Source organism: Mastigoproctus giganteus, chromosome 8, assembly GCF_048544385.1.
Source record: "Mastigoproctus giganteus isolate SK-2022 chromosome 8, ASM4854438v1, whole genome shotgun sequence".
Classification (NCBI taxonomy): domain Eukaryota; kingdom Metazoa; phylum Arthropoda; class Arachnida; order Uropygi; family Thelyphonidae; genus Mastigoproctus; species Mastigoproctus giganteus.
Window position 1 is genome coordinate 174,598,681 of NC_143582.1, and position 27,407 is coordinate 174,626,087.

General features: G+C 38.0%; 1 protein-coding gene across 1 annotated transcript in view; it reads right to left on the bottom strand.

Moving 5' to 3' along the window:
• Positions 1-27,407, bottom strand: part of LOC150082021 (uncharacterized) — a 320,259-nt gene that overhangs the window by 121,172 nt on the left and 171,680 nt on the right. Inside the window, exons 9-10 of the mRNA XM_090380398.1 lie at positions 18,674-18,829; positions 14,995-15,162 (exon numbers count right to left, since the gene is read on the bottom strand). Coding sequence (XP_090236524.1) covers positions 14,995-15,162; positions 18,674-18,829 — 324 coding nt within the window. The remainder of the gene's footprint in view (positions 1-14,994; positions 15,163-18,673; positions 18,830-27,407) is intronic.

Sequence of the window (27,407 nt, forward strand, 5' to 3'; positions counted from 1 at the left end):
AAACTGTTAAGAGGGATGGATAGTGATATGGGAGGTGTTGGCTTTTATTTTTTGACTGATGTTGTATAAGCTTGCTTTATTGCATCATTTTCCACTATTAATATTAATATTAAATCCTGAATTCATTCACTCTATCTATGGAATACTATTCTTCCCACATCAGGAACAGTGCTTCCCAAACAACACTTAATCTGAAATGACTGTTCTCTACCCAAAAGAGTGCAAGTAGGTTAATTAGTGATTCTGTTCCCAGAAACTTATGCCATTCTCCTAGCAGAAAGATATTCAGTTTCCTATGTGCCTTTCTAAAGATATTTTCATGGGCATTATGTTCTGAATTTCTATTTATGATTCCAGCTTTTCCTTCCAAAGCAATCAAAACACATGCAACAACTAATCAGCTTCCATTACAAGGTTAACTGCACACCAAATTTCAGGAAATGTGTGCGTGGAAAGACTGACTGTTCCTAAAAATTATATATGAAATCCAGTATCAACAACTCTCATCTTTCTTAAATTGTTCATTCTTAAATCATTCAAAGCACTCTTTAATAAGCTATTTAAAGATTACAAAGAGAAGCAAATACTTATGACTATAACATAAATAATATGCAACTTGTGTAACTTCCAATGGCAATTCTCTAATGAATCAGGATTTTGTGCTCTGTTTGTTGTCTCTTTGCAAAGCTACCTTTAGCCAGACATTTTTTTTGTTCATGTTCACTGTAAAGAGTGAGGGCATTAGGTGCAAATTCAATGTTCTGATGGGCTATGTGAGGGCTTGAAGAACAGGGCTGATGCACTTGAAGGAATGAAAGAGAGGGACCATCAATCACTGAGCAGCCCAGTTCAACACTGCAGCCCATGTTCGAGCAATGCACAACACAACAACATCCTCAATGGCAGAGATCTCTAGTCCCATATGAGGTAGCTATTGTCACAGAAAACATTTACTGAGTTTTCATGTGGTGGTCTCCCCCATACACCACTGAGTCTTCTGTACTGGGCTGAGCCCAAGCCAGCTGTGTGTGTGTGTGTGTGTGTGTGTGTGTGTGTGTGTGTGTGTGTGTGTGTGTGTGTGTGTGTGTGTGTGTGTGTGTGTGTGTGTGCGCGTGCGCAGTGTAGGTTTGTGAAAGTGTAATGTTTGGAAGTGTTGTTCTGTTGTAGGCTGGCAATCAGGAGTTTGGCAGCCAGGAGGGGACACCCAACCCCTGATCAAGCATCCCCTGACTTCCATCTCCGGCCATGTGGAGGCAAGCCTGTTTCTACTATCAGTAGCTCTTACCGGCATCCACAGAGAGTATCTGTGGGTGCTGAGTGTTGTTGAAAGGAGAGGGCAGATAGTGGGAGAAGTTTGGGTGGGAAAACAGTAGTCATAGAGGGGATGAAAGTAACAGGCATCCCCTGGAACAGGAAGACAGTGAAAGCCACACAGAAGAAGATTTGAGGACAGTGGGTTGATTCACCCCCCCCCAAAAAGGGGTCAGCAGATTCACCTTATGGCGGGTACCTAGAGGGGCTGAAACCCTACCCTCAATGGATTAGCAAGTGGCTTCCTGGAAGGGAGCTTGCAGGCCAAGGCCTGATTCTTACTCAAATTGGTTGAGTCAGCTTATATAATCCCACCGCATCACGGGGGTCAGCAGTCATGATCTGGAGTGTGTTCTGAGTTCGGTTGCCATTATTGTTGGGTTCATTCTGTTTAGAGTTCTGCTAAGATATAGGTGGAGCTAGCAGGCAGGTCATGGCCAGGTAGCGCCTGGTTCAGGTGCGCCATCAGGTGTCATCATGATCGCGTACATGAACGATGTCATCAGCCCAACTTTTGGGTTGTCACTCGCACACTCGTAAGACTTTTGTGGATTTATTGGATTACTGTTTTCTGCAGCAGCATGTTCAAGAGGCAACCAGAGAGAGTAATACTCTTGATCTGGTTATCAGCAATGATCATTCATTATTAAGAATTTGCAGATAAAGGAACCACTAGGTGGCAGTGATCACAGTGTACTGATCTGGGATTTACTTAAAGATATATGGTTCCTCCGTAGCCAGGTGGGGAGGAGCAGCAGTGCGTAGCACACGTTTCTTGATTAGACTAGGGTTCGAGCCTGTGACTACCAAATACGGAGAATGCGGGAGGTCAAGAAATGACCACCGCATATGCCCGGAGCAATATGGCCTTAGTTGCTAATGCTCCTAAAAACCAAACGACAACAACTTAAAGACATAATTACCATCAGGGGTAAAGGAAAGGGTTTTTGCTTCCGTAAAGGTGACTACAGCAGTCTCAGACAGTTTTCAAATTCTGTACAGTGGGATCAACTGATGATGTTACCAACAGCAAATTCTAAGCGGGAAGCATTCAAGGAATTAATCATGGAAGCTACTAAAACTTTCATACCTATTAAGAAATATTGTTCAAGGTTTAGGCCTAAATGGTTGTTAAATGAACTAATGACACTCGTGGCAGAGAAGAAAAATGCATGGGATGCATATAAATTATCAGGTGACATAGGTTAGTCTTTAATCAAGTCACAAAGGAGATTAGGCAGGTTAATGCAGATTACGAGAAATCTTTGGCAAAGAATGCTAAGAAAAACAGCAAGGATTTCTTTACTTATATAAAACTCTAAAGGAAGGGGATGAATCTGATTGGTCCACTTGATATTGATGGTTTGGCTGTTGATGATCCTGCTCAGATAGCAAACAAACTGAATGAGTATTTTGCATCTACATTCACATATGAGGAGTTATTAAGGTTTGAAAATGGCAGAAGGTTATCAAATTGTAGCAGGGTGCTTAATGATTTTGTAATAACCGAGGGCAAAGTGGAGGAGAAATTGTTGAAGTTAAACATAAGAAAGGCACCTGGAGTGGATGGGATCTATCCAGTTATATTAAAGGAGGCGGCAAAGGAAGTAAGCAAACCCTTAGCGATAATTATGAGAGCATCCTTGGATTCAGGGGTGGTCCCCACTGACTGGAGATGTGCAAATGTATCTCCAATTCACAAAGGGGGATCGAAGGGTGACATGAGTAATTACAGACCAATTAGTTTAACTTCTGTTCCGGGTAAAATAATGAAGTCAGTGGTTAAAGATGCACTGCAGGATCATCTAGAAAAGACTGCAGCAATAATTCAGACACAGCATGGGTTTCTTAAAGGAAAGTCTTGTCTGATTTGATTGGATATTATGACGTGGTTACAAAGAAACTGGGTGCAAAAAATAATTTTGATATCGTATACAGTCAATTCTAGTTAATTGGGACACACGGGACTAGTGCATTTTGGCCCGATTAAGCGGCTGCCCCAATTATCCGAAGTTCCACATAAAAAAAGTTAATAATACAATGGACCCCCGCTTTACAATTGGTTCACTGTACGATGTGTAGTAAGTGCCTGTCATTGTGATCACGTTTATGAATTGAATTTTAATTCTATTAAACAGCGATTCTAATTAGCGAAAATATAAGGAATATTATCCACAGCTATAAAAGTTACCTTACCAATTAAAAAATTAAATGATATGTGAAAATCGGAAGAATATACGTGATAATCGGAATAATTAATACGTACTGTAATATGTACATACTAACTAGTTGATTTTCTGTTCACTGACATTTGTGGGTGGGGGTTAAAATTTAAAACAGTAAAATGATAAGGAATCAATGACAAAGAACACGGCATACACAAATTGCAAGTAACACGATACGCACAAGTGAGAATGGAGTAACAATTTTACGAAGCTATAAAAATAGGAATGAAGAGAAGATTCTGAAAATTAATTTTTTTATATCATTGAAGATTCCATGGAAGTGTAAACACATTTCACCCCAATAACCCACAGAATTCCAGCTGTCGGTATTATCACAAATTCAATAAGATCAAGTTTACAATTTGTTTATGATAGATTGCACTAACAGAAAAGCCCAATAAACAGGTGACTGTTAATTGCTTTTATTGTTTTATGGTTGTGACCTCCACAAATCTGACCAAACAACGTGGTACAGTTGAAGAAAATCGTAGGGTAATCTCCAGTGCTGCGGTCTCCTCCCCCGATTAAACAGCATGTTGTCCTAATTAAGCGAAGTAAACCCTGGCCATTTTCTCGATTGAGTTCTGTTTTTTAAGATTTGCCCCAAATAAAAGGCTGCTCCAATTAACCAGTGGCCCAAATAACCAGAATCCACTGTACTTGGATTTCAGGAAAGCTTTTCACACTGTTGTGCATGGAAGACTACTGCACAAATTGGAGCAGAATGGTATTAAGGGTAAGTTGCTACAATGGATAAAAGGATGGTTGAGTGGGAGAAGACAGAGGGTGGTAATCAATGGGTGCAGCTCTTGGTGGACTAATGTTATTAGTGGAGTCCCACAGAGTTCAGTATTGGGTCCACTGTTGTTTTGTACATTTATCAATGAAGGTATATCAGGCTTAGTGTCAAAGTTTGCAGATGATACAAAGGTTGGCAGGGTCGTTAATGACAGTAATGCCAGTGTGCTAATGCAAGAGGATCTAGAAAATTTGGGCAGATGGGCTGAGAAGTGGCAACTGAAGTTTAACATTGATAAATGCAAAGTACTGCACATGGGTAGAAGTAACCCCAGAGAAACGAACCAACTTGGTGGTACTACACTTAAGGTGGTAGAAAATGAAAAAAACCTGGGAGTAATTGAGCAGTCAGATATGAAGTTTTCTGAGCAATGCAGTCAGGCTGCCAGGGTAGGTCATGGGGTTTTGTCAATGATATACAGGAATTTTGCTAGCAGGGAAAAGGAGATGATTGTCCCTTTGTATAAGGCAATGGTCAGGCCACGCTTTGAGTATTGCGTACAAGTCTGGAGGCCTCATTTTAGGAAGGATGTATATTTGCTTGAGTGTGTACAGAGAAGGGCAACAAGATTGGTGAGGGGAATGAAGGGATCCTCTTACCAAGAGAGGCTTAAGTTTTACAAATTGCAGTGGCTGGAGACTAGGCATGTGGAAGATAATCTGATTGAGGTGTATAAGGCCTTGAATGGGTTGAGCACACTGAATTCTGATGGGATTCTATGGGAATTTATGTCCCCTTAGGTTCGATTACGAACCTAAGGGGACATAAATTCAAATTGAAAAAAGGCAGATGGAAAATAGATGTGTGGGTGGTTAATTGCTGGAACAAACTTCCATCTGGGATTGTGGAAGTTGATAGGTTAAATAAATTTAAGGAGGAACTAGACAAACATTTAGAGGGAACTGTTTTGTAAATTTTTTTTTTTTTTTTTTGGCTGATGCTGCATAAGCTGATATACTTGCTTTTTTGCATCACATGCCACTAGTACTACTACTACTACTACAATTGCAGCCCAAGCAGTGTGTCACCACATTTCCTCCTTGGCTAGTGGTTGTAGCAGTGGATGACAGCATCCTGTCACCAGTGGGCAGGCCCTTAATGGATCCTCTATATGTCCTCTATATGTGTATGGTTCTTGTAGCAATAGAATTTGTATTTTCTTTACTTCCAGAATCCCGAAGACCTGATTCATAACTGTGAGAGAGCTTTGAGAGTATTACTGCTTTTCCGGTTGTTTCTGTTATCTTCATTATCTGTAGTTTTTTGGATTTAAAAGATTCCTTGGCTCTCAGGTACTCTGGATATCCGGGGTCTTTAAATGAGTGGTTAAGAGTCCCTCTTATGCAGCTTGAAGCTGGGGCACTGAGGGAGGGGGCTACCTTCGTTAGGGATTCCGAGTATACGTGTCCTGTGGAGGCACAGTGTCCACAGGTGCTGGCTTCCTGTTGACAAGTTTTCGGTGAGTGGCTGTATCCTAGACATTTAAAGAACCTGGATGCCACCGTGAAATCTTTGGTCTTGTGCGCTGCCCACTGGAAGAAAATTCTGTTGTTTTGGTTTATGATTCTCTTTCTTATGGTCCCAGTTACTTCGATCACCCAGTTCATCAGGCCTTTGTTCTTCGACTTGATAGGAAATCTGAATTTAAGGGCATTCTGTGCTTCCTGTAAGGTCATGTCAAGGCTCCTTGGGATTTTGTTATATATCTCATCTAGGATGTTGTCCTTGGTCAGATCTTTAGGAATGTTGTAAATTATTATGGTTCGTTCCAGTCTTTTTGAGACTCCCATGTTCAGATTGAGGTCTTTCAGCTTGGATGATATCTTTGTCTTGTCCACTTCATAGGAAGTGGCTGTTTCTATCAGCACACCATTTTCTTTAATACGTCATATGCTTTTTATTCTGATTTCCCTCAGATCCTCTTTCATTTGTGTCATTATACTGTTCTTAACCTCCCTGCTTGCTTTTGCCTCGGATTGGTCTGTTGCTTTGATCAGGATGATGTTATTTCCTGAATTTTTCTTTTTGTCCTTGAACTTCATCCATTGTTGGGTCATTGGTCACCTTGGGCATAAAAGCAACCTGGGAAAAGGTTGTCTGGGCAGCGTGGAGCCATGCTGTCTTTTTTCTTGTAGTGTTGCCTTCAGAGAGGCATTCTCCACCTGTAGATCATGGATCATCTTTTCCATTTTCGCCCAGATATTGTTGATGTCAAGGATTGTCTTCCCCGACAATCTCTGGCAATCCTTAAGTGTATTTAGGAGAGCAGTCTGAAGGGCGTAGATGTGATTTTTATCTGTATCAGTGGATTAGGAGTTATGCTGGGTGGTGATGCTACCAGTTGCAGGGCTAGCTGGGGCGGAGGTTGAGGGATCTCATTTTTCCTTTTCACTGAGCTGTGGATAGTCCTTGTCTGGCAGTTTCTCAAAACCGATCTAGGGTTGGAGGTCTCCGTGTGAGCAGTGGCAGGGGCAACACACGAGGTTCTGGAAAGTTCAATTCAGGTCAAAAAGTCCTTGGACAAAATGTACAATTCAAGACAAACAGCAGAACAGGGAACCCAGTGGACAGGTCCCCCTCAGCCCCTGCACTCCCAAAAAACCAAGGACTGACAAGGGAGTTTAAGCACAATGCATATTATAGGCTGTGTCAACCAGATAGGAAATGGGTAGTTTCAAAATCCATATCTTTGAAGCAAATTGGCCAAATTTAATGAAATTTGGGTGGGAGAGAAAGGTAACTCAGTCTACCGAAATATTTATTTTATTAGCTATATCTGGGCAAATGTATCCAATCTGCCGAACATAGTAGGCCACGTGACGTTGAAAAACAAGGATATTTCTATTAGAATAACAACTTTGTTAAAATTCAAAAGGCAGTCCTGAATTTAAAGAAATTGCTGCCAAAAAATTTAAACTGAGATTGGTTCCAAGATGGTAGCACCATTGTTTTCGATGGAGAGAATCAACATTGCAATAAGTTCAATGGAAGAAAATTCCATAATTGAACAATAACAATTCATAACGAACACCAGCAATGATAGAAAAAACACTGAACAGCAAGGCACAACTAATTATTAATGCAAATAAGGTATATAATTACAGCAAATCGGAGCGAGCAATCATCCTGTATGATCGTTATGGGGACAGCAACATCGTAGCCATAGCATTACAGCTGAAATTGATAATGTACAGCAGCTATCATCTTTTTGAGGGCACAAAAGGTGATATTGTACATGGCACTAATGATATTAAGAGTAGAAGATCTGAGAATATAATTAATAGGACAGAACAATGTTGAGAAAAAGTTGTGGGTTAAGACTGAAACTGAAAGTCTCTGAAAACCTGCCAAGACACAACAGGAAATAGTACATGATGAGAGCTTTGTCAATCAATTCAATCCCTGTAGAGACTGTACAAGGCTCATGGGTATGGAATTTTTCTTAGCATGGTCCACTACTTCTATTGGGACATACAGCATCCTGAAAAGTGAAGTGTTGAGGATTATTAGACCTTCTGGGGATCTTCATGGGACAAGCAAGTACAGGGTGAATGTACTTACTTCCACAGCAATGCTAGGAGTATAGTAAACAAATCTGAAGTACTGGTTAAGTCATCAAATGTGAACAATTAGCGATATCAGAAAAATGGCTTCACACAGTCATAAGGGAAACAATGTGGACATGAGGAGTTAGGCACTCTGTTAAGAGATACAGAATCTAAGGTAGTACACCCAGTCAAATGGATTGCCAGCGTAACGCTGAGTTTTGAGTGACATAACTACTTTTTTAGTTTTAAGTCATTTTTGATGGAAAACAAAAATGAGAGTAGTAGTGTGTTATAGGCCAAATGACTACACAGACAAATAAAGTGAACCAACAAATCAGAAATTATAATGGGAGATTTTAACTTTCCAGATATTGACTGGAACTTGTGGGTTAGTTACTAACACAGTACCAGAACTTTTGTTGGATGACTGTTTTCTACATCAGTAAGTTAGAGAGGCAAGAAAACTATACTTAATCTGATTATCAGCAAAGACACTTTGTGCATTAAGAATCTATAGGTAAATGCCACTAGGTGGAAGTGATCACACTGTATTGGTGTAGGATTTACTTAAAGATGTAACTACCTAAGAGAGAAAAAAATGGCTTTTGCAAAGGCAACTACAGTTGTATCAGAGTTTTTTAAATTCTATGCAGTGGGATCAACTGAAAACATTACCAACAGCAAATTCAAAATGAGAAGCATTCAGGGAAGTAATCATAGAAGCCATTGGCTTTCTATACCAACTACTTAGATGATCTAATGAGACTTGCAGCAGAGAAGAAAAATGCATGGGATGCATAAAAATTATCAGGCGATACAGAAACGTAGAGCAGATATAAGCTAGTCTGAAATCAAGTCACAAAGAGGGTTATGCAAGCAAAGAGAGATTAAAAGAAGTCTATGGAAAAGAAGGCAAAGACTTTTTTTTTTTTTTTTTTTACTTATATAAACATTAGCAGGAAAGGGATGAATCACACTGGTCCACAAAATATAAATAGTTTAACTGATGAATCTATTCGGTTGCTGACAAACCGAATGGGTATTTTGCAACTACATTCATGCATGAGGAATTTTTAGAGATGGTGATGCCAAAAGTGTGAGAAATTCTAAGAGGGGACTAAATGATTTTGTGAAAACTGAGAAGAAACTATAAGAGAAATTGTTGAAGCTAAAAGCTTGGTTTGGATTTTATTCAAACATTTGCAACTAAGACTATAATATGCCAAAACCAGGTCATGGAAAAGATAACAGTTAATGATTTTAGTTATCTAAAAAATTAGGTCACTTGTCAAAAAAGTATAATGATAGAAGTATGTCAAAAAGGTTTAAAAGGTACATTTGCAAATAAGAGTAAAAAGATTACAAACTTTAAAATAATTAAAAATGGCTGACATGTAGTTGTTGCCAGATAAAATCGGAATGACTGTATAAGGCTTGGTGTACAAGAACAGTCAGATGACTAAAAGCAGTAAAATATAAAACACATTTGTGTCTATAACGTGGACACTTGGATAAAATATGCCAATTCTCACAGATAGGGAAGTAATCTGCCCTCAGTAGGAATAAATGTGTAAGATGACCGTGTCTTTTCGGGAGGCAAACAAGAACTTCCTCTCTATGGTTCCTGCACAGACTAGCCTGCCAGTATTGGATTACATTCTTTATCTGATACAGCTTGTTTGTGACCTGCCCATGCCAAGATTGTTACTACCACAAGAGTAATTTAGAGTGCTTGTAGTCAGTATAGGACTATACATGCTATGACTTAGAGGGGAACATGTATCCTGTGTGTTATCGGACACGCAGCCGAAAACACTGATGGATCCAATATCTCTATATTACAGAAGATTTAGGAGAAGTCCGGTTGGCCTGCTTCCCTAAAATCCACTCATGCAGGAAAGGAAAGGAAAAAACTGACTCGAGTAAATAATACAAAGGTCTTTGAGATAACAGAAGAGGAGAAAAAGCAGTATGTACTGGAACTTAAGAACAAGTATGAGCTTCTGCAGACTGCTGAGGACCAAGATATCGACGAGGAATATTACAACTTTTTGAAAGTGATAAAGCCCAAGAAACCTATAGGGAAAAAGAAATCCAAAGAAGAAAAAATTAGTCAAGAAACACTTGTCATGATGAACCGAAGACGACAAATGAAAAGCAAGAAAAACACTGACAGGGAGAAAATTGAGTATACTGAGTTATGCAAAGCCATTAGAAAGAGACTCAGAGAGGACATAAGAAGATTTAACACAAGAAAAGTAGAACAAGCATTAAGAGAAAACAAAGGATTTAAATCAGCAGCCATGAGCAGTAATACAGAAAGACAAATGATACTGAAACTGAAGAATAGCGATGGTGTACTTATAAACAGCAGAGAAGGATTAATTCAAATAGCAGAAGACTACTATAGAGAATTATACAAGGAGCAGGGGAATAATGCCAGCAGTTGGGAAGATGGATTGCAAAGTAGCAACACATACGACATACCCAATATTCTTCCTGATGAGGTAGAGCATGCATTGAAGAAAATGAAGAATCAGAAAGCCCCAGGGGAAAATGAAGTTACTGTAGAGTTGTTAAAATTGGGAGGAAGAGACATAACACAAAAACTGGCAAGGCTCTTCACAAAGTGCATTAGAAAAGGTGTGACCTAAGCAGTGGAATAATGCAATCATAGTTTTGCTGCATAAGAAAGGAGATAAATCAGAAATTGGAAATTATAGACCAATTAGCTTGTTATCCTACATCTACAAGTTGTTCACAAGGGTCATTACTAACAGATTAGAAAGAATACTTGATGAGAATCAACCGAAAGAGCAAGCTGGCTTTAGGACAGGATTCTCAACTATGGATCACCTTCATGTAATATCACAGCTAATGGAGAAAGCAAATGAATATAAAACACCACTATGCCTGGCATTTGTGGATTATGAAAAGGCATTTGACTCCATACAGCATAAGGCAATGGAAAGACAAGGCATTGATACCCCATATATTATGATTTTGAAGAAAATATACGAGAGTGCTACCTCCTTTATTAGACTAGACAAAGACAGTAGGAAATTTAAAATGGAGAAAAAGGAGTTCGACAAGGAGACACAATATCTCCGAAGCTGTTTACTGCTGCCCTTGAGGAAGCTTTCAGAAGATTAGACTGGTCGCAGAAAGGAGTCAATGTGAATGGAGAGAACCTAAACCATTTACGATTTGCAGATGACATTGTGGTCATAAGCCACGATCCCAAAGAATTAGAGGAAAATCTTAATCAGTTATGCACAGCTAGTAAGGATTTTGGACTAAAGATGAATATGGCTAAAACAAAAGTAATGATGAACAAGTATGCCACAGAAAGGGAAATAATGATTGAAGGAGCAGTAATTGAAAAGGTGGAGTTATATACTTATCTGGGACAAGTTATTAGCTGTAATAATGATAAATGGCTGGAAGTCAAGAGAAGAATAAATTTCGGATGGATAGCATTCAGGAAATATAGTCACATACTGAAGAGCAATATCCCAGTTTGTCTTAAATGTAAAATAATGAATCAATGTATACTCCCACCATGACTTATGAAAGTGAAACTTGGGCACTCACCAAAAGAATGGAAGAGAAGCTGAGAACTACACAGCGAAGAATGGAACGAATCATATTGGGAATCAGACTGTCAGATAAGAAGAGAAACACATGGATTAGGCAACAAACTCAAGTAAAGGACATTCTTATCAAAACTAAAGAACTAAAATGGTCTTGGGCAGGACACATAGCTCGAAGACATGATGACAGATGGACTAAGAAAATAACAGAATGGTATCCAAGAGGAGCTAGAAGAAAACCTGGAAGACAAAGGCGGAGATGGATAGATGAAATTCATGAGTTTGTGGTAGTAAATGGATGTCCAGTGCTCAAAACAGAAGGAACTGGAAAGTTGCTGGAGAGGCCTTCATCCTGCAGTGGATTGAAAATGGCTGATGATGATGATGATGATGATGCACCAACATCGAGCCATGATGATGAAGAGGTTGAAGAAATGTACACCGAAATTGAGAATCTTCTAGATGAGCAGAAAACCCACTACACTATTATTATGGGTGACTTCAATGCTAAGGTTGGAAAAAGACAAAACAGTGCAGAAAGAGGAACTATAGGAAATTTTGGAATTGGTGAAAGAAATGAAAGAGGCGAAAGACTTGTGGAATTTTCAGAATCTCAAGGATTTACAGTAATGAACACTTTTTTCAAGAAAAGGGTGAACAGAAAGTGGACATGGAAGAGTCCAAATGGATTAACAACTAATGAAATCAACTTCATCCTCACTAACAGAAGATATATTGTGAATGATGTTACCGTCCTGAATAATTTAAATGTTGGAAGTGATCACAGAATGGTAAGATGTACACTTGATATAGATGTAGGAAAAGAAAAAACTGACTCGAGTAAATGATACAAAGGTCTTTGAGATAACAGAAGAGGAGAAAAAGCAGTATGTACTGGAACTTAAGAACAAGTTTGAGCTTCTGCAGACTGCTCAGGACCAAGATATCGACGAGGAATATTACAACTTTCTGAAAGTCATAAAGCCCAAGAAACCTATAGGGAAAAAAAAATCCAAAGAAGAAAAAATTAGTCTGTTATTTGTTATTTGGTTTTTAGGAGCATTAGCAACTAAGGCCATATTGCTCGGGGGATATGCGGTGGTCATTCCCTGACCTTTCCGCATCCTCCGTATTTGGTGGTGACGGGCTCGAACCCCGGTCTAATCAAGAAGCGTGTGCTACGCACTGCAGCTCCTTCCCACCTGGCTACGGAGGCGGCGAAAAAAAAAAAAAAAAAAATTAGTCAAGAAACACTTTAAGACAAATGATACTGAAACTGAAGAATAGTGATGGTGTACTTATAAACAGCAGAGAAGGCATAATTCAAATAGCAGAAGACTACTATAGAGAATTATACAAGGAGCAGGGGAATGATGCCAGCAGTGGGGAAGATGGATTGCAAATTAACAACACATACGACATACCAGATATTCTTCCTGATGAGGTAGAACATGCATTGAAGAAAATGAAGAATCAGAAAGCCCCGGGGGAAGATGAAGTTACTGTAGAGTTGTTAAAATTGGGAGGAAGAGACATAACACAAAAACTGGCAAGGCTCTTCACAAAGTGCATTAGAAAAGGTGTGATGCCTAAGAAGTGGAATAATGCAATCATAGTTTTGCTGCATAAGAAAGGAGATAAATCAGAAATTGGAAATTATAGACCAATTAGCTTGTTATCCCACATCTACAAGTTGTTCACAAGGGTCATTACTAACAGATTAGAAAGAATGCTTGATGAGAATCAACCGAAAGAGCAAGCTGGCTTTAGGACAGGATTCTCAACTATGGATCACCTTCATGTAATATCACAGCTAATGGAGAAAGCAAATGAATAAAAAACACCATTATGCCTGACATTTGTGGATTATGAAAAGGCATTTGACTCCATACAGCATAAGGCAATGTTTCGGGTACTGGAAAGACAAGGCATAGATACCCCACATATTATGATTTTGAAGAAAATATATGCGAGTGCTACCTCCTTTATTAGACTAGGCAAAGACAGTAGGAAATTTAAAATTGAGAAAGGAGTTCGACAAGGAGACACAATATCTCCGAAGTTGTTTACTGCTGCCCTTGAGGAAGCTTTCAGAAGATTAGACTGGTCGCAGAAAGGAGTCAATGTGAATGGAGAGTACCTAAACCATTTACGATTTGCAGATGACATTGTGGTCATAAACCACGATCCCAAAGAATCAGAGGAAAACCTTAAATCAGTTATGCACAGTTAGTAAGGATTTTGGACTAAAGATGAATATGGCTAAAACAAAAGTAATGATGAACAAGTATACCACAGAAAGGAAAATAATGACTAGAGGAGCAGTAATTGAAAAGATGGAGTCATATACTTATCTGGGACAAGTTATTAGCTGTAATAATGATAAATGGCTGGAAGTCAAGAGAAGAATAAATTTTGGATGGATAGCATTCAGGAAATATAGTCACATACTGAAGAGCAATATCCCAGTTTGTCTGAAACGTAAAATAATGAACCAATGTATATTCCCCACCATGACTTATGGAAGTGTAACTTTGGCACTCGCCAAAAGAATGGAAGAGAAGCTGAGAACTACACAGTGAAGAATGGAACGAATTATATTGGGAATCAGAATGTTAGATAAGAAGAGAAACACATGGATTAGGCAGCAAACTCAAGCAAAGGACATTCTTATCAAAACTAAAGAACTAAAATGGTCTTGGGCAGGACACATAGCTCGAAGACATGATGACAGATGGACTAAGAAAATAATAGAATGGTACCCAAGAGGAGCTAGAAGGAAACCTGGAAGACAAAGGCGGAGATGGATAGATGAAATTCGTGAGTTTGTGGGTAGTAAATGGATGGCCAGTGCTCAAAACAGAAGGAACTGGAAAATTTCTGGAGAGGCCTTCATCCTGCAGTGGATTGAAAATGGCTGATGATGATGACGATGCTACGACTGTTGCATTGATCTGGCTGTAGAATCTGCCAGATCATTACCCCTGATCCTTATGTAGCTTGGAATCCAGCAGAAGGAGATGTCATATAAGAAAATATAACCTCTGCTGAACCCTGGGTAGGACTGTGGATTACATCTGATCACTGACAGAGCCTGTAATGCACTTAATCTATACTATAAACCTTTGTTTATCAAGTTTTAATGTGGTACAAGGCTAGCTCTATAGCATACAACTCTGCACTCATAGAGGATCTTCTGAGATACCATACTCTCTCTCTGGAAAGATTGCAGAAGATCCCATAGGTGAGCCTGATTTTGAGTCGTCAGTAAAAACATCGGGAAAAATAATGGAGCCAGCAGTTAAAATATTCCAAAATATTGAGAAGAATGAAATTATATGAAAATCATGATATGGATTTGTTAAGGGGGAGTGAAACAGGTGATGAGGAAAGTTTTTTGTTTGACTGATATTGTATAAGCTTGCTTTCTTTCATCATTTCTTACATCATTTGTCACTACTAATACTAACACAATAATTACATTTTTTTCTAAATTATTTAAAGAATATAACACTTACAAGAGCCAAATCAGGGCAGCGCAACCTTAACAAGAGCTGATGAGCAGGAATATTAACTGAACCAGATACATAAATGGTTGTGTCACTCATCCATGAGTTACCCACTAAACTTCTAAGACTCTCAATCAAGTTAGTTTTGTTGTGTTCATGGGAAATGCCTTTTTGTTTCTGGAGAAAGAAAAAATAAAATAATAATAATAATAATCATTAAATATTAGCTTGTTTGTGACAAGAGTAATGATTTGTAATAGGATATTTCCCTTTGACAACAAATAACAAGAAGGAAAAGCACACCCCCATAAATATGGAATTCTCATAAATCCAGCAGATAAAAATTTTACATTAAGAAAATCTAATGATCTAGAAAATGTTTAGCAAGCCTTGCTCTTCTTAACACATTTGCTGCTGCTTATATCTGTGAGGATCATTTCTATGTGCCTTTAGTGTAACATAATATTTTTTCTAGATTTCGATTCACTATTATTTTTCAGCAAGTATTTTAGGAATCAAGTGTCTTTTTCCACAAAAAACAAAGTGTCATGTATTTGTGTCACCAGCACAGGGAATGAACTTCTGTGAAAGCATGTTCAATAATGCGCATTTGGCAAGGTAATGATTGATAGTTATAGCTTTTGTCTTTCCACTCTTGTGTGATAAAGGCCTAAACCCAAATCCCAGCAAAGATGGTTTACATATCTTAAGCAGTTCTTGAATTCTTCTCAGTGGGACCAACTGTTGGTGAAACCAAATGCAAATTTTAAGTATGAAGCATTCAAGGAAGTCATTATTGAAGCTACTAAACATTTCATACCAACAAAGTTGTTATTTGGTTTTTAGGAGCATTAGCAACCAAGGCCATATTGCTCCGGGAATATGCGGTGGTTATTTCCTGACCTTTCCGCATCCTCTGTATTTGGTGGTCATGGGCTCGAACCCTGGTCTAATCAAGAAGTGTGTGCTATGCATTGCTGCTCCTGCCCACCCGGCTACAGAGGTGCCTATACCAACAAAGAGATACTGTCAAAGTCTGGATATAAGATGAACTGATGAGACTAGTGCCAGTGAAGCAAAATGCATGAGACAATTACAAATTATTAGGGGAGGCATACACCTAGAGTAATTACAGACTAGTCTGTAATCAAGTTAATAAAGGGATTAGGCAAGCTAAGACAGATGATGAAAAGTCTTTGGGGAAGGCGGCAAAGAAAAAGCAGCAAAGAATTCTTTGCTTACTAGATACCAATGGCACATCTCATGACGATCCAGTTTAGACTGCTGATAAATAACTATTTTGCATGCACATTAAGCTGTGAATAAGTTTTAAGGGATGGAAATATTACAAGTAGACCAAATTATATAACTGGGAGCTAAATAATTCTGTGAAAAATGAGAAAAAAGTGGAAAAAAATTGTTTAGTTAAACGTAATCTTAAAGCTAAAGGCACTGGGGGTGATGGGATCTCTACAATTATATTAAAAGAAGCAGCAAAAGAGGTATGCAGGCCTTTGGTCATAATTATGAGTGTCTTTGGATTCAGGGGGGAAGTTCCTGAGATTGGATATGTGTAAATGACTCTTCTATTCACAAAGGAGGATCAAAGGGTGAAGTTCGTAATTATAGACCTGTAATTGTGACTTCTGTTCTAGGGAAAACAATAGACTCAGTGGTTAAAGTATTGCAGGATGATCTTGACAGAAATGATACAGAATTATAGAATTTTTATCTGTATAATTCCTGTCGAAGAATTATAAAGAAATCACAGAATGGATTTGCTAAGCGGAGATTTTCTCTGACCAATCTAATTAGCTACTATGTAACAAAGGAAATGGATGCAAAAAAATAATTTTGGTATCATATTCTTAGATTTCAGTAAAGCTTTTGACACAGTTCTGCATGAAAGACTGTTGTACAAAATAGAGCAGTATGTTATTAGGGACAGCTTACTGCTATGGATAAAGGGGTGGTTAAGTGGTGGTATAGTGGATGGTTATAAATGGGCACTGATCTTCTTGGAGTAATGTTATTGTTAGCATCCCTCAGGGCTCAGTGCTGCGCCCTTTGCTGTTTTTCATATTTATTAAGAATATTGATGACAGCATATGAAGCTTACTGTCTTAATTTGCAAATGATACAAAGGGTGGCAGACAAGATGGTTAATGACAATAATCAAATTGTTGTGCTGCAACAAGACCTAGAGAAGTAGGCAGAGAAGTGGCTATTGAGGTTTAACCTTGATAAATACAACGTAATGCAAATGGGCAAGCAGTAATTCCAGAATAATATATCACTTTGGCAGTACTATACTCAACGTGACAGAGAACAAAAGAGACCTGGGAGTGATCATACAGTCTAATATGAAGTTCTCTGAGCTTCGGAGACAGCTGCTAGGAGAATCTACGAGGTTTTGTCAATGATGTCAATTTTGCCAGCAGGGACAAAGAAGTGATTATCCCATTGCATAAGGCAATGGTTAGGCCACATTTGGGGTGCTACAAACAGATCTAGAAGCTTCAAATTTAAGAAGGATGTGATCACTTGGAATGAGTACAGAGATGAGCAAAATGAACAAACAACTTCTCTAGACAAGAGCTAAAATGATTGATCAGGGAAAAAATTACTAGCAATCAAGGAAACAAAAAGAGAATATTTAGAAGTTTTATCAAAATATAATGTAAAAAAAAAATATAATAATCAGTAAATTAAATATATAAAATATTTAATTTTCAATAAATTATTACAAATGCATATTGAACATTTAAAATGCAATATGATTATATTAACCATGATATGCCAAGTAAATTTATCTTGCCCACCACTTTGGACATGTGACATAGGTTTTCCACTGCCACTGTAATTGTCACAGATTTTAAATATGATTTAAAATGTCACAGATTTTAAATTAAAAACAGAAAGTAAACTCTACCAGGCAGGCATTAAGAGTATCTACTATAATATACCAAAATTCTGGATAGCCTTCAGAATTTAATTATAATTTACAATGCCAAGCACATTTTGGGCATTATATGTTCTAATATTTAAAAATTTAAATATTAGCAGAGGCAAAGTAGTAATCAATATATCCAGGCCAAAATAAATTCAACACAAATAATTTATTTTCATATATGAACTGACAGAAGCATTAACAAAACTCCACAAGTGAAGAAAGACTAAAGGCATATCTAACCAAGGTGGCTCCCACAATAAAATAGTGCCTAAAATATTTCCAACTAGTTTTTCCAAGTTTTTGGTGTAGAGATTTCTGAGTATAATGCAGATGAGCAATAAACAGAACCAGGTGTTTTTTTTTTTTTGGTTTTTTTTTTAGAAGCATTAGCAACTACGGCTATATTGCTCCGGGAATATGTGGTGGTCATTCCATGACCTTTCCCCATCCTCCGTATTTGGTGGTGATGGGCTCGAACCCTGGTTTAATCAAGAAGTGTGTGCTACGCACTGCTGCTCCTTCCCACCTGGCTACGGAGGCACCTAAACAGAACCAAAAGACTCATGTAATTATTAATCAAAATTGAGGATTTGGCATCCACAATTTTTAATCCAGTGCAGTGTTAAAAAAAAAAGAACCTCACGTAGTTCTTGCATTAATTACACTCTGACTCAGTATTTAAATGTATATATTATGTTTTAATACATTAACGAAAGACTAAATGCTAACACCTACCTGTGTTAAAAATCCATCTCGTAAGTCATCTTGCAGAAAACAAAACCCACTCACTCCAGGAGGATGAGAAGAAACATCATCATCTATCAAAGTTAATAATGTCTGTGTATCAGGAACATCTGACACTTTAATTTGATTTGTGTTGCCCATTATCATCTAACACAAAATATAAATATATTGAATATCATTACTTAGATCAACTATCATACAACAATAATATTTTAATTAAAATTATAATGACAAATACTGAATTAAACAGTACTGTCCATCATTTAGATGGATAGATTTAGTACTCATCAATATGAATTTTGATAAATACAGTTGAATCTTTATGTCAAAGACAAATATTTGTAATTTTACTTCCATATAATGAAATGATATATCTCTATAATTAAGTTTGTCTTCTTTTGGCTGAGAGCCTTGGTCAAAGTTTTCCTAACCATGACAGAATAAGTACAGTTGAATTCAAACAGCATTACCTCATTGATAATTCAGTACAAATCTGATAATGGCAATCAGTTTTATAAAGGTCAAGAGACTACAAAAACTACCATCAACATGCTTTCCAATTACATGCATTGGTCCAAATCACCCTGTCAAACAATCAGTTTGACATTTTCTAATCTTATATCCATCTGTAAATCAGTTGTGTTTATAACCATATCAGCAGCTGAGATGTGTGACATTAGATTACATGATGTTGAAATGAAATTATTCTATCAATCGAAAAATCACTACAAATGAATGAGTAAATTACTAAAATGAACTGCTAACTGAACTAATCACCCATTTTGTGTAAATCTGCAGATGAATTCTTGCTTATCAGCCTAGCTGGGTTTTCCACTAGCAAGCAGTCTGCAATCAGCAGCAGAAACTGTATTTATTGTGGTGTAAAGAATATATAAACAATTTGAATGACTCTTGATGGATAGCTTCCATGAGGAAAATGATTCATTCTAAGTCATGATTAAAGTGGCAATTATGTTTCCTTTCTGTTTTCAAACTTCAGAAACAACAGCTGTTAATTTTTACCAACAAAGGGGATGCCATGCATGAAATTTAATTAAACTAACTAATGCAGGGACACCCTGCCCCCACCCAGACTGCTGTCATAATTTAAAGGAAAGGAATAAACGATGAGAAGTAACTATTTAAACAAACACAACAGTTTTCTTTGAACCACTAAACAAAACTACATATTTTATAAACAGAACGCAATGAAATGCAAGAAAAGTAAATTATGTTAATATATCTAAACATTATTTTAAGAATAAAATAATTAATAGAATTTTATTGTAGAAGGCTTAAAATTATGATATTACATGATGCAAACTTAATCATTAAAGTGAAAGCCAACTTCTCTAATGGGGAAGCATTATCTATTCAAAGTATAAGAGGAAGGCACCTCATCATGAAGGATTTCACATCACAAAATGTTATAATAATAATGCCTAACACAAAAACTTTAGTTTGTCTTAAAATTCAACTATGCAGTATGCAATTGCAGTAAATAATGTCATAAAAAAATAAAATGACAGATTAAATCTTATAAATATTGACTCATCTTTGATTTTCAAAGTTAACTGATAACAGAGCAAACTGGTATTTCATTACAGTTATTTATAACAGAAAAAAATCGCTGATTTGCTTTCTCATTACTTCATTTTAACATGTTAACCATGCTTCGGGGTGTAGGGAAGGAGGGACTCCTTAATACTATACGAAGAAAACAGCATGTAAATTTCAATTTCTGTGATGGAAATAGTAGTAGTAGTAGTAATGGAGGCATGTGATGCAAAAAAGCAAGCGTATGAGTTTATGTAGCATCAGCCAAAAAAAAAACAATTTCATACATCCATTCCCCCTAAAAGTTTATCCAGTTCATCCTTGAATTTATTTAAGCAATCAACTTCCACAATGACAGATGGAAGTTTGTTCCAGCAATTTGCCACAAGCTGCTAAAGGCAATTCCTGCTTAACTATTCTACAACTGTCTTTCCTCAATTTGAATTAATGCCCCCTCAGGTTCTTAATCTGAGCAAGTAAAAGAATCCAATCAGAATGCAGTGTGCTCAACCCATTATTATTATTATTATTAGCTATATGGTGCAAGGAAACCTGAGGCTTATGCTGCACCAGCCAAAAAAAAAAAAAAAATTCCTGAGTTAACCTGAGAGACAGACAGAGAGAGAAGGGAATCAATAAGAAAGAGAAGAATGATGATATCCAGCTCAGGACCCTGGGTGTGCCAAGTCCATACTCACCAGATGTGAGCCCCCGGGGTTTCAAGGACTTATACACCTCAATCAGATCACCTCGCAGGTACCTAGTCTCAAGTTACTGCAATTTGCCTAACTTAAGCCTTTCTTGGTAAGAGGATCCCTTGTTTCCCTCACCAATCTTGTTGCCCTTCTCTGTACAAGCAACTCAAAATCCTTCCTAAAGTGAGGCCTCCAGACATGTACACAGTACTCATGGCGTGGCCATTGATAATATCCCATGACCTGCTCTGGTAGCCTGTCTGCATTGCTCAGAAAACATCATTTCTGACTGCACAATTACTCACAGATCTTTTTCATTTTCTACCACACAGTTGGTACGTTTCTCTGGGATTACTTCTACCTATATGCAGTACTTTGCATTTGTCACGGTTAAATTTCAGTTGCCACTTCTCAGCCCATCTGCCCAAATTTTCTAGATCCTGTTGCAGAAGCACACTGCCATTACTGTCATTAACAACCCTGCTAACCTTTGTATCATCTGCAAACTTCAACAGTAAGCCTGATATACCTTCATCAATACCATTGATAAAATATACAAAAAAAAAAAAAAAAAATGGGCACAACACCAAACCTTTGGGGACTCCACTAATAACATTAGTCCACAAAGAGCAGCATCCATTGATTAACACTCAATGTCTTCTCTACCACTCAACCACCATTTTATCCATCATAGCAACTTACCCTTAATACCATACTGCTCCAATTTGTACTGTAGTCTTCCATGCACAACAGTGTCAAAAGCCTTCCTGAAATCCAAGTATATCATATCAAAATTATTTTTTGCATCCAGTTCCTTTGTAACCACTTCATAGTATCCAATCAAATTTGTCAGACAAGATGATCCTGCATTGCATCTTTAACCAGCGACTCCATTATTTTACCCGGAACGGAAGTTCAACTAATTGTTCTGTAATTACTCGTGTCACCCTTAGATCCCCCTTTTTGAATTGGAGATACATTTGCACATCTCTGGTCTGTGGGGACTTCCCCCCCTGAGTCCAAGGAAGCTCTAATTATTATGGTTAAGGGTTTGTTTAGTTCCTTTGCCACCTCCTTTAATATAACTAGATAGATCCCATCCGCCCCAGTTGCCTTTCTTATGTTTAACTTCAACAATTTCTCCTCCACTTTGCTCTCAGTTATTACAAAATCATTCAGCACCCTGTTACAGTTTGATAAACTTCTGCCATTTTCCTCCCTTAATAACTCCTTATGTCTTAATGTAGATGCAAAATACTCATTCAGATTATCAGTTATCTCAGCAGGATTATCAACAGTCGAACCATCGATATGAAGTGGACCAATCTGATTCAATCCCTTCCTTCTAGAGTTTATATAAGTAAAGAAGTCCTTGCTGTTTTTCTTAGCATCCTTTGCCAAAGATTTCTCATAAACTGCCTCCACTTTCCTAACCTCCTTTGTGACCTAATTACAGACTAGCTTATAACTGCCACAGGCTTCTGTGTCACCTGATAATTTATATGCATCCTGTGCATTTTTTTTCTCTGCCACGAGTCCCATTAGTTCATCTGACATCCATTTAGACTAAACTTTGAATAATATTCCTTAATTGGTATGAAAAGCCCAGTAGCTTCCACAATTAGTTCTTTGAATGCTTTTCACTTAGAATTTCCTGTTGGTAACATCATCAGTTGGTCCCACTGTACAGAATTTAAAAACTATCTGAGGCCACTGTAGTCACCTTTACAGAAGCAAAACCCTTCACTTTACCCCTGATGGTAATTATATTTTTAAGTAAATCCCACATCAGTACACTGTGAACACTGCCACCTAGTGGTTTCTTTATATGCAAATTCTTTATACACAAATAATCACTGCTGATAACCAGATCAAGAGTATTACCCTCTCTGGTTGCCTCTCAAACATGCTGCTGCTGTGAAAAACGAACATCCAATAAATCCACAAAAGTCTTGCTGGTGTGCAAGTGACCAACCCACTAGTTCCAGTCAATATTTGGGAAGTTAAAATCCCTCATTATATCACAATCTGATTTACTGGCCCATTCTATTTCTCTGTACAATTGTTAGTTGTACTCATTAGAGTCATTAGGCCTATAACACGCTCCTACTCTCATTTTTGCCTTCCCAGTGCTTATGTCATACCAAACTGACTCAACATTGCTGTCCATCTATGTCAACTGGATGCACTTCCTTAGATTTTATGTTTTTCTAAATTAACAGCATACCTCTACTCCCTTCCTATCCTGTCCATCCTTTCTGTACACATTGCACTCCCCAAATTCCAATTCTGCACTGATTATATCTGTGTGATACATATCTTTGATATTCCAACAATATGTGCCTTTGATGTCTTGACCAGCACTTCAAATTCATCAAATTTATTTACTATACTTCTAGCATTGGTGTACAGGCAAGTATACATGCACCAGTTCGTATTCTGAGCTATCCTAACACAGCCCATGTATTTATTTGTTTCAAGATGACTCCCACCAGTCCCTGAAACCCAAGCACCCCACCCACCTCCAGACCGCTGCTCATCCTAATGGAAGCAGTGCAAGAATTACTTTCACCTCTGCCTGTGGCTACTATTAACCATTATTCTGTGAATCTCCCCAAGTAAGCAGTTTTCTAACATTGCCTTGATAGCATACTCGGACACAGTTTGGGCAAAGTAATTGCCTGGTTACATGAAGAAAATGGCAACGAGAAAGAGTCAATGAAAATAGTATGCTATGATGTTTGCAATAATTGCAGAAATATTTCAAAGAATGATGAAAATACTTTCAGTAGAAAGTTCCTTTAATGTGTTTTTATGTTTCAAATACTTGGCTTTTGCCAAATCAGAAATCCATTATGGGATCCATTTTAAAAAAGAGAATATTTAAATCAGGAAAAACAGAAAACATTTATGTTGCAACTTCTAAAGAGTTTAATATTAGAGGCTCAAGTAAAAACAGCTTTATTCACTAAGCAAAAGAAAGTAACAGAGTTTTTTCATAACATTTACACACATAGTTTTCACTTTTGAAGACATAAGTTGATAAGCCAATTTTATTATTATTATTTTTTCCACATTTTCTTAGTGAATGAAAGGGAGTCACAGAATAATAACTGAACTACAAACTGTTAATTGTTAGAAATGCAAAATCTAGCTTATACCAGTGTTGTATCTTGATGTAGACTTATATTTGGAAGATAAATTTCTAGAGATGCTTTAATGAAAAACATCCATTTCTTTATATCCCACTTATGTCTTATTGTTATTAAATATATGCCTGAAAAAGATAGTAGTGGCAACAGTAGTAATGGAGGCATATGATGCAAGAAAGCAAGCATATGAGCTTATGTAGCATCAGCCAAAAAAAAAAAAAAACAAACCAATTTCACACATCTATTCCCTCGAGAAGTTTGTCCAGTTCCTCCTTGAATTCATTTATTAAGCTATCAACTAACACAACAGATGGAAGTTTGTTCCAGCAATTCACCACCCGCTGGCTAAAGTAAAATTTCCACACATCTATTCTACAACTGTCTTTCCTCAATTTGAATTTATGCCCCCTTAGGTTCTTAATCTGAGCAAGCGGAAGAATCCCAGATAGAATTATTTGAACAAAATTTCAAATTTAAACTGCTCAAATTCAAATTAGACTGGTCAGACAAAATTGCCCCATAACAAATCCATGCTGTAAATGGAGTATAATTGCATTCCCATTAGATAGTTCTGCATTACTTCTTCACCAATGACTTGTTATTTTTGCTGGAACAGAAGATAATCTTACAGGTCTCTAATTACTCATATCAAACTAGAGCAGCAAAGCAACGGGCACAAAGTGGCAGGAGTGCTGTGACTCGGGGGAGAACTGAGGGGGGCGATTCTCCAATGCATCACAGCCTAAAAAAATGTGCAACTTGTGAAATGTTTGCCGAACTATCTGGAACGGAACATGATATTGCCATGGGGGAGGTCTTTGTGTGGTGCGCGATGAAAGGAGTGTAAGGAAATCAGGCGACAACTCAGCGTTGTTATGGGCCTATATGAGAGTTTGAAGGACAGGGTGGATGCCCTTGAAAGATCTAAATTGAGAGGCCTATCAGGCTCTCAGCTGCCCACATCAACGCCAGAGCTTGCACTTGGTCATCACGCAACACAGCGGCAACCCCCAAGGCAGAATGCGCTGGTCCCTCAGGAATTAGTAGTTGTTGGTGACTCTATTGTCAGAGAAACGGGACACATCCTTTGTAAAAAGGATAGGCGGAACAGGACCAGGGTATGTCTGCCAGGGGCAAAGGTTGATGATGTTGTACAGCAGATATCATCTTTTAAGGGCACAAAAGGTGATATAGTTGTACACGTTGGCACTAATGATATCAAGAGTAGGAGACCGGCAGAATTACTTGATAAGTACAGGTCACTGATGAAAAAAAGCCGTGAATTAGGGTTGAATTTGAAAGTGTCTGCAATTCTGACCAGACACGATAGGAGGGAGTATATGATGAGAGCCTTGTCGATCAATTCGGCCCTGGAAAGACTGTGCAGGGCTCAAGGGATAGAATTTTTTTCAGCCTGGACTGTACTTGTTAACAGGAGAGACTGCTTCTACAGGGATGGGATACACTTAAATAGAAAGGGTGCAAGAACATTTGCACCCTTTCTACTCCTACTGCTTCTACAGGGATGGGATACACTTAAATAGAAAGGGTGCAAGAATATTTGCTGATGCTATCGAGGCAGTATTGGGTGGGTCGGAAAACTGATAGATTCGGGGGATACAAGGACTAATAGTTTAACAGTAGCCGTAGGCAGAGGAGAAGGTGATTCTTGCACAACTTCTATTAAAATAAGTAGCGACCTGGAGCGTGGGGTGTTGGGGGTTTCAGGGATGGGTGGCGGTCATTGTGAAACGGGTGGGTATATGGGATGGGTTAGGGTAACAAAGAATAGGAGTAGGAGCATGTATGCTTGCATGTATACCAATGCTAGAAGTATAGTAAATAAATTTGATGAATTTGAAGTTTTGGTCAAGACATCAAAGGCGGATATTGTTCGGATATCAGAGACATGGTGTCACACTGATATAAGGAATGCCGAACTGGAATTTGGGGAGTACAATGTGTACAGAAAGGATAGACAGGATAGGAAGGGAGGAGGGGTTATGCTATTAATTAAGAAACACATAAAATCCAAGGAAGTGCATCCAGTTGATATAGATGAACAGTGCACTGTTGAGTCAGTTTGGTGTGACATAAGCACTGCGAAAGCAAAAATAAGAGTAGGAGTGTGTTATAGGCCTAATGACTCGAATGAGTACAATGAACAATTGTACAGAGAAATAGAGTGGGCTAGTAAATCGGAATGTCTTATAATGGGGGATTTCAACTTCCCAGATATTGACTGGAACTTGTGGGTTGGGCACTCACACACTAGTCAGACATTTGTGGATTTATTGGATGATTGTTTTCTGCAGCAGCATGTTCGAGAGGCAACCAGAGAAAGTAATACTCTTGATCTGGTTATCAGCAGTGATTATTCATGTATTAGGAATTTGCAGATAAAAGAACCACTAGGTGCCAGTGATCACAGTGTACTGACGTGGAATTTACTTAAAGATTTAATTACCATCAGGGGTAAAGGAAAGGGTTTTTGCTTCCGTAAAGGCGAGTACAGTGGTCTCCGACAGTTTTTAAATTCTGTACAGTGGAATCAACTGATGATGTTACCAAAAGTAAATTCTAAGTGGGAAGCATTCAAGGAATTAATCATGGATGCTACTAAAAGTTTCATACCTATTAAGAAATATTGTTCAAGGTTTAAGCCTAAATTGTTATCTAATGAACTAATGAGACTCGTAACAGAGAAGAAAAATGCATGGGATGCATACAAATTAACACGTGACACAGAAGCCTATGATAGCTACAAGTTGATCTGTAACCAAGTTACAAAGGAGGTTAGGCAGGCGAAGGCAGATTACGAGAAATCCTTGGCAAAAGATGCTAAGAAAAACAGCAAGGATTTCTTTACTTGTATAAACTAAAAGGAAGGGGATGAATATGATTGGTCCACTTGACATCAATGGTTCGACTGTTGATGATCCTGCTCAGATAGCAAACAAACTGAATGAGTATTTTGCATCTACATTCACACGTGAGGAATTATTAAGGTTTGAAAATGGCAGAAGGTTATCAAATTGTAGCAGGATACTTAATGATTTTGTAATAACTGAAAGCAAAGTGAAGGAGAAATTGTTGAAGTTAAACATAAGAAAAGCACCTGGGGTGGATGGGATCTATCCAGTTACATTAAAGGAGGCGGCAAAGCAACTAAGCAAACCCTTAGCCATAATTATGAGAGCATCCTTGGACTCAGGGGACGTTCCCACGGACTGGAGATGTGCAAATGTATCCCCAATTCACAAAGGGGGATCGAAGGGTGACACGAGTAATTACAGACCAGTTAGTTTAACTTCTGTTCCG